The sequence below is a fragment of the Poecilia formosa genome, unplaced genomic scaffold (assembly GCF_000485575.1).
Source record: "Poecilia formosa unplaced genomic scaffold, Poecilia_formosa-5.1.2 Scaffold329, whole genome shotgun sequence".
Taxonomy (NCBI): Eukaryota; Metazoa; Chordata; class Actinopteri; order Cyprinodontiformes; family Poeciliidae; genus Poecilia; species Poecilia formosa.
In genome coordinates this window covers 207085-215914 of record NW_006800268.1, presented here as the reverse complement: position 1 = coordinate 215914, position 8830 = coordinate 207085, and the positions used below count along the sequence as shown (strand labels likewise).

General features: G+C 39.4%; 1 protein-coding gene across 2 annotated transcripts in view; it reads right to left on the bottom strand.

Annotated features, from left to right (window-relative positions):
• Positions 1–2386: 2386 nt before the first annotated feature.
• abcb9 (ATP-binding cassette, sub-family B (MDR/TAP), member 9) overlaps positions 2387–8830 on the bottom strand; it is a 14029-nt gene continuing 7585 nt past the window's right edge. The window contains exons 3-12 of one of the 2 annotated variants that reach the window (XM_007573431.2): positions 8156–8286; positions 7679–7716; positions 7511–7582; positions 7216–7413; positions 7006–7134; positions 6186–6374; positions 5058–5231; positions 3613–3772; positions 3052–3188; positions 2387–2965 (exon numbers count right to left, since the gene is read on the bottom strand). In XM_007573431.2, coding sequence (XP_007573493.1) covers positions 2651–2965; positions 3052–3188; positions 3613–3772; positions 5058–5231; positions 6186–6374; positions 7006–7134; positions 7216–7413; positions 7511–7582; positions 7679–7716; positions 8156–8286 — 1543 coding nt within the window. In that variant the 3' untranslated portion in view covers positions 2387–2650. Of the gene's footprint in view, positions 2966–3051; positions 3189–3612; positions 3773–5057; positions 5232–6185; positions 6375–7005; positions 7135–7215; positions 7414–7510; positions 7717–8155; positions 8287–8830 lie in introns of both variants that reach the window. The other variant, XM_007573430.2, reaches the window with a different exon arrangement.

Sequence of the window (8830 nt, the reverse complement as noted above, 5' to 3'; positions counted from 1 at the left end):
TCGGTAACTTTAAGCACATATTACACACTAATCAAAATGAAAATTAGACAAACAGTACAACTTAACTCCAGACTATTTTTTAGAAGAAATTCACAAGTCTGCCATTATTTTTAGCTGAATGTTTGACCACTCCTCTTCAAGCCAATCGGCTTTTATTAGACCGATAATGTTTTTAAAGTCTGATGGACCTATCAGAGCACCCGCGTGTTTCTAAGTGTCCTTATGTTGATTTGAGATGCAGTTAATAGATTTGCATTTCTTGGCTAATATTCCAACCATTACCACAAGCAGTAAAGCAATGCCCCAGCATAATATTGTCGTTTCCAACCCCACCATCCAAACAATGTTCTTGTAATTGCGACAAATTTCTGGATTTTAACATTTTTTTTCCAAGAAGCTATGTGGCATGTCTCCGTGGACAGCAGGGAATTTTAGTCAAGTCTTAACTCGTGTGATGGCAAACTCAGTGTAGTGAGTACCTGATGTACGCGTACGGTGCGCGAGTGTGGCCTCTACGCACCGTCTGACCTGAGACCACAGGGCGGAAGCGTTGTTTAAAAAATTAGCCGCAGAGCGACCAGGAACAGTATTGTGAGCTACAGTGTACGTTGCAAAAAAATTGAAGCCCGAATTGTGCTCCCACTGACTTCTGTGGCGTGCCTCACTTGCTAGCAGCTACCAAACAAATTGAAAGGTAAAAAAGTTTTCCCCCGAGGATAATAACTTAGGCCCCGGAGGAAGACCTCGGCTAAAGTCAGTCGGTCGAAGCAGGAAGGGTTAACACGAGTTTGAAAGTGTCCACTTTGGAACAGGGCTTTTCTTTCTAGACCACAGAAATGTAAAATTAAGTTAGTCGCGTACTATGACACACAGGTATTCCAACTACAGTGGCGCAAAAAAAAAAAAAAAAAAAAGTATGCAAGGCACAGGGGCGCTGGGCTAGAGGGGGCGCCTGAAGCAATGGTATAAGATTATTTCTAGTAAGCATTTAGCTGTTTATGCATGTGTAAATATTCTGATTTGTAACAGTGGCCGGTGTATGCAGACAGTGGTCTGCATACACCTCAGAAAGTACAAAGTTGCACCCCTGTGCAGCTTCTTCCAATTCATGGCAAACATGAGTATTTCCCCAAGTTGATCCTGAACACCTTAGTCAATGTCAATGAATCTGGAGATTATAGTTTGTTTTTGGTGACACATCCCAATAACTTCCATTTACATGTTTGAACTGATTTTTGTCATCTGAATTTATTTATTTTATCCCGTGTGGATTAGAGATAATCCACCATAAATTAAAATTTCTGTTTAAAAACCATTGTAGTTGTATACTTTAGAATACACACACGTGCACTTAACATAGCATTTATACCACAACTTTACAGAACTGGAAGCACTAAAGTAGTTGCTATTACAATATTTGCTGTAAATGAGTATGGCTCTATATCTGTGCTTTACAACTAAAACTTTCTTCAAAAACAAGGGGGAGATCACACATTTTTTATACATACTCACACATTTTTTATACATACTTAACGATCATACCATTTTCATGTCATTAACGATCATACCATTTCATACCATCAGATCATACCATTTACAATTTTCAGTAAATAAACAGAAGTTAAAAAACAGCTAGACAGCTCCAAAGTAAAAAAAACAGTGACAGTGGCATATCGATGAGGTATTGCTAAAAAAAAGTGCATTGACAGCAGCACATCCCTTTTTTTAAGCTGATAAAGCATTTAGTGAACATTCATTCAAGGCTTGTGATGCATTAAAACATTGTATGAACAGATGCTCTCAAAATGTACAGGTCCAACACGGTTGAATTAATGGCTGAATTACCTTCTGATCATATTCTATATGTTCTCGTAATAAACAATTTAGTTTTATTCCGATACTCTGATCCAGAGAATAATCTAAAACATGCAGCACACCAGCTCTTGAGGATACAACTGGGCTATTGCACATTTTACATTTTTATATATTTTTTTCTTCCAAGTTTGTGTTTGAGTTGTGCAAAATAAGGGTTGTCCCGATCCGATATTAATATCAAAAATTGGTCTGATATACGCTAAAAACTGAGCATCAGATTGTATCGGCCAGCCCACATCTAAAATCTCCAGTTCAAACACGCCAACAGAAGCACTCCACTCCAGCATTTAGTCCCGCCCAGCATTCTATCCAGTAGTGCCTGGATAGAAATGCTTTTATTACTGTCAAGTAATAAAAGTAGTCATAATTTGTGCTGTTATCATATAGAGTGAATATTGGTATCAGTCCATACTCAAAGCTCCAATATCGGTATCGTATCGGAAGTGAAAAAGTTGCATCAAGACAGCCCTAGTGCAAAATATCTGTCAATTTATACAGAAAAGTTGTGAAATTATTTATCTTGCTTTTATTTTTATTTTATTTTATTTTATTTTACACTGTACGCTGTTGAGAGCCCCTGTACTACTTTAACAAAGCCGTTAAGTAAGAAGACATGGAATTTTTAACAGAACCTTTAAAGTGACAATCTCTTTGGATATCAGTGGAGTGCTTTGACTTTTAGGGTTTTGTTTCCTGTCACAGTAGCCCAGACCAGACCAGCTTGATTATCATTCACCTGTCATGTTGACAACATTTTGCACTCTGCTGCTCGATCTCAGTAGCACTTATTGTGCTCTGACTCGCTCCCGCTGCTGCTGCTGTTTCGTCTCCTCCGCCCTCTGTCAGACTTCCACCGGACAGTCTCCGACGGATTGAGGACCTCCGCCCCGGTCTCGATGCCCAGGACCTGCCTCTGCACCAGCTTGCAGTAGAGGCCGCCGGTGGCCATCAGCTGACTGTGGGTCCCCCGCTCGGCCACTTGGCCCCTGTCGATCACGATGATGTTGTCGGCCTTTTCCACCGTGCTGAGCCGGTGGGCGATCACCAGCACTGTGTGCTCCTGCATGATGCTGTTCAAAGCCTGCTGAACCTGCAGTTCAAATTATTCACACACACGCTTCCATAAATACGGTATTTATAATGACGATGCCTTGCATTTAACAGCACTTCACCTACAATATGTTCACTTTCTGCGTCCAGAGCACTTGTGGCTTCGTCCAGGATGAGGACGCGTGGCTGGCGGATGAGAGCTCTGGCTATAGCCACCCTTTGTTTTTGTCCCCCAGACAACTGCAAGCCTTTCTCCCCAACACCTTAGAAAAAAAAACACAAAGTTAATTTTCTGCATAGTTTTAGGAAATGATACAGGAAAGTCTGTTGTTTTGATTTTGACATTGACATATCTATTAAAAAGCAAAAAGAATAAATCAGTCTACACCTTGTGTTCTTATTGAAAGGAATTCTAAGATTGTTTATTTATGTGTTAGTTTTGTCTTTTACTTGTGTATGGAAAGGTTAAAAATTACTGAAATAAAATAAAAAAAGCCTCTTTGAACAGCATAGATCAAAGGTCTTATCTTGCAATAATGAAAGGTATCATTCAAGTCCCACTTGTGCTCCAGTAGATTTCCAACATGTTTCTTTTATTTTTTTGTTGACTTCCTTTATCCACCTTCACAATTTCAATTAAAAAGGGGCGATTTATTTAGAAAAAAAATTAACAGATTTGGTAATTACTTGTATCGTAGCCTTTGGGCAGGGTGGTGATGAAGTCATGAGCATTAGCCTTGGTGGCGGCCTGCACCACCATCTCCATAGAGACATCACTCAGTCCATAGGAGATGTTGTCCTTAATGGTCCGGGCAAACAGCACAGGCTCTTGGCCCACCAGAGCAATCTGCAGACACAAAAATAATAAACAGAAAAATTGAACAGTGATATAATTATGTGCTCTAAAACTTAGTTAACCTGGAAATGTACAATTATTTGCTATGTGTACCAGAGCTGCCATGTGGCCATGTGGCCAGCACAGAGTTTTTCCCAAAGTGCTTCACATAGAGGAGAATAAAATGTGTATTTAGTCCTTAATAAAGACTTATTCCAAACCTGGAAACTAATTTATTGCTACTTTTATAACACAAAGCATGTCAGCTCCAAATAATTAAGTTCAAAGTTCAAAAATGTAAATTTTCAAATTGTAAAAGGAGATGAACAATAACCGTCAGCATATTCGACTGTTTCATTATTTACTTAAGAAGGACAAATAACATTCAGTGAGTACAGCATATCTTTTAATTTCCTGTTTCTGATATTCCATGTTGGGGATCGGTTTTATGTTGCATTATTGAGTTTGAGCCAAGCTGCAGTAGTCAAACAGATGGCCTCACATTTGACTCTGAAATAAGCCAATGGTTCAATAGCCTTTTGTATCGCATTACAAAAGGTTGATAGAAACGGCAAAATTCAAAATGTCGCACTTCATTTTTCAAAAAGTTTACGCTCACAGTTTTTGGCTTTTCTGAAAGAGTTCATGCGTTAAAGAGGAGATGGAAACAGATTTGCCGATAAGTTCTGGCATAGTGAACTCATCCACTGGTGGCTCTGTGCCTTACTAGAGGCACAAAACTGAAAATCTAAAAGTCCAAACCTCCAGGTGAAATGGGAGAGCTGCAACCTAGAGTGGCTAACAAGAGGCACTCCAAGCTGGGATGGGAATGGTGGATCTCTCCCATCCACTGGTGGCGTTGGAAGGCTCGGAAACCGTTTAAGTCCAAACCTCCAAAGAGTGGAGGACTCTACATTCTATGAGATATGAGGTCCATGCTAGTTTGCAACCTTCACATCAGCATCAACATCTGACAAAGTTTTGCTTTGCGTTGCCTGGTTTATTTGCTCCAAACCAGTAGATAGAAGTACACCTAATGACTGCAAGGTGCCCATCCAGGACCTGTGGCTGCTAACCAAATCCTCACCCCTCCACCTTCGTGTTGGACAGTTAGTAAATGTGATGTTTTCCACTACGGCCAAAAATCTCTACTTTGGGTTTGTAAGTTAATAGGAGTCTGTTTGAAACCTTTACTCGTCTGAAACTGAACAACCCAAAGATGTGCTGCTATGTTCTTAGTGTGTTGCTAGCAACTTCACAACTTCTGTTAGTTTCACCTTTTTTTGCAAATGCTCACCTTGGAGTGCAGATAGTCATGCTGAAACTCATTAACAGGCTTCCCGTCCAGCAGCACTTGGCCTCCCTGAGGGAGGTAGAAATTTTCCAGCAGACTAACACAGGAGCTCTTTCCACTGCCTGAAGGCCCCACCAAGGCAGTCACCTCTCCGGGCCGCAGAGTGAACGACACTCCCTGCAAAATGACACGTATCCCCGAAATATCTTAAAATAATAAACAAGTCAGACTTATTGGATAATTTACTATATGGCTATCGTTTAGCTAAACACACAACACAGCTTAGCTAAATGTATGGACTGAAAATTGAAGTGAATTGAGTTCACGTGTATTGTAAAACTCCTTCAAACTTTTTTTTTTAACATATTGTTACATTGCAAAAACAAACTTCCATGTTGTTTACTGGCACAGAGTAGCTCATAATTGTGGATATTGAAGGTAAAGTTACATATGGTAGGGCTAGACAATAAAAAAATCTCAAATTTTTCTTCATAGTGGATATTATTTCCAATTTTAGTAAAATAAATTTCTCACTTTCTTTTCAAAAATAGAAATTATGAATGACAGAAAATAGTTGCAAAAAGCAAAAAAGTTTATTTCAATCATCACTTCTGGGGATTTTTATGAAGGAGCTTTAGGGCTAAGCTATGAGAATGTGTGTTTAATTAAGAGAATACAGTCATAATATTAGCAGAATAAAAACAATAGTACCAGAATAACGTCCAGAAAAATCTGTTTCATTGAGAAAAAAAAATGCATCGACATAGTTAGCGCCCAGTCCATGGTTCTTTCTTCTAAGAAGACTCAGTAGTTTCAGTCCTGCAACTGATAAATATTTGATGCAGAATCTGAATATATCTGTCAAAACAATGCCAAAATATAACTTCACAAGATGTTCAGTATTTGTCATCTTAATTTTTTGTTAGTTTTTGTCTTGTATCCCTTTTAAAATTACAGCTCCATTCTACAAATATTCCAACTTTATTCTGGTAACATGCTTTTGGTCTTATTTAGACTATATTGTCGTATGACTTTGTTCTCGTAATATTATGACGTATTCTTGTAAGATTTTGACTATTCTAACCAAAAATCTGATTAATCCATAAAATTGAAAGGATTCCTAGGACAAACCTTAAGGACGTCAGTTTCTGGCCGTGTTGGATAAGCGAAGGTGACGTCTTTAAACTCAACCAGACCAGTGCAGGAGTTTGGAGCCTCGGTGCCATCCGCTGGATGTTTGGGTTTCCTGTCCAGATACTCAAACACCTTCTCAGCTGCTCCAACCCCCTGCATGAGGCCAGTGTAGACCGACGCAATGCTCTGAAAGGCAGGCAGGGCAGGTTTTCTGTTACGACTCCAAACATGATTGACTGTTTAGGGCTGAAACGATTAACCAGGTTAATAGTGACTAATCAAATAAATTGTGATTAATTCTGATTAATCACGGCTAATGATTAATTGTGATTAGTTGTGATTAATCTGTTTAATCATGATTATTTGGATGATTTGGGATTCATCCAATTAACTGTGATTAATTCAATGAATCAAGATTAATTCAATTAATTGTAAATAATCCTGAAGATAAAAATGCCATTTTGCTTGAGAACAACAACCTCAGGGAAGTAATTAAGCCAAAAATAAATACATTTTTCATTTAAGATAAAGATTAAAGAAAAAAAAAAACTTTGGTCTGTAAATACATTTTATCGAAAGCTACACAAGTGATTTGGCTTCACCTGGTTCAAATTCTCTAAAAAAATAAACCCCTATTAAGCACCTTATCGAACTGAATTGTTTATTAGTATATTTTAGTGCATTTCTAACATTGTATAAAAAGGCAATGTTAAATGAAAAATCTGCAAAATGTGCCCAGAATACAATAGAATAACAGAATATCAAAATAATCGTTTGTTGCTGTCCTAGAGAACTGATGAAATAACTAAGGAAGTACCTCAAAACATTCTCCCAGCTCCAGCATGTAAATAAAAAAGGAAATCAAGCCGCCGCTGCTCAACTGGTCGGTGAGTACAAGATGGCCTCCGTAGTAAAGGACAGCCACCTCAAGAGCGAGCTCTGATATCTGGAAAACAGAGACCAAGCTCAGTGGTGCTCACGCCTTAAACCCCAACAGTGTGCATAAAGCTGCAGCAGCAGAACATACACAACTGGACCACATGTAGCAGGCGTAGGCCAGGGCTTGCTTTTTGTTGAGCTGGAACATGACCAAGAGTTTGGCGTAGTAGGAGTTGGCCTCTCTGCTCTCATTGGCGAAGCTCCTCACTGTCCTCATGCCTGAGATGGTCTCTTCGGCGACCTTGTTAGCTTCTGCAAGGACCGTCTGCACCTCTTTGGTCAGTTTCTGGAAGGAACCGATTTCAGTTTTTAGCTACACTATGGCTGCTGTACCACGCTAGACATCAGGTATGTTGCGAAGCAAAGAGGCTGAACTGCTCTACCTTGTAGTATTCGCCGTAAAGCTTGGAGACGAGAGCGATGAAAGGGAATCCCATCACGGTGACCAGTGTGAGCTTCCAGGACATCCGAAACATGAAGATGATGAAGCCGGTGCCCTTGATGACGCTCCGCAAAAACACGTTGACATTCTGGGAGATGAGGTCGCTCACCTGGGTGGTGTCTGCTGACAGACGTGAAAGGATGTCCCCTGTGGGCCAACAGGGACAGGTCATAACATCAGAGAAAAAAATAAATACACCAAGGGAGAAATCAGGACCGACAGAGAAGTGTGATTCAGGAAGTTCTGCTGTTTTTGTGGTTTTAGACTAGAGCTTTCAGCAGCCTTTCATACATGGACTATAGTATTTTATTTTCCAGTGGCCGCTATCAAAGGTACAATTTTATCTGTACATATTACCTTTGGGTTCTAATTTTCCAAAACAAAGCATTCTCTTCAATTGTTTTGCTGATGATATTAAAATGCATCTACCAATTAAGCAAGACAGCATAAATGCTCTTCAAACACTCTTAAAAAATTATCTGAAAATGAATTTCATGAATTTAAATGAAAGTAAAACTGGTGTCATCAGCTTTGGGAAACACATAACACTTGACAATCTTGGCCCCTTGATGTGCTTCTTCATTACCGGTGTGGTTTTCATCAAAAAAGGCAATTTCCTGCGTCATCAGGGTCCTGAAGAGGCGGCTCCTCAGCCGAACGTTTAATCTCGCCATTGTCAGGGTGAAGACTCCTCCTCGCACTGCAATGGCCATCGAGCTGAGGAGAAAGAAAAGAGTAAATGGGGGTGCTACTGACATGTGGGTCAACACGCATCTGCAGCTGCTCGCATAAAAAGAACAAACTAAAATTGTAAACATAGATATAAGAAAACCTGAAAGCCACATGATTGTAGATGGCATTAGCCACCTGCTAATTTGGCCAGCGTATTTTGATATTTAAAATGTTTTTTTCCAGTTACAATATTACATGTTCTTTAGAAATTAAAGTTTCTTGATGCTTGAGAGACTGCTTTAGTATGCCTTTATTACCATTATTATTGTGTTAGTTGAAAATGGTCTCAAAATGACAATATTATCATTTATCGCAATAATTTCTGGAACAATATTTCAGCCACCAAAATTTGTTATCTTTGTTAGCCTACCCTTTGCAGAGGTGTTCACACATGCTGGTGGTAAGAACAGTTTAATAATACATTTAATTGGCAGCTACTTAAAGATGTAGACCGATGGTGCCCAAAGTGGGTCCTCGAGGGCCGGCATCCTGCATGTTTTAGTTCTTTCCCTGGTGGTAGTAACAACCT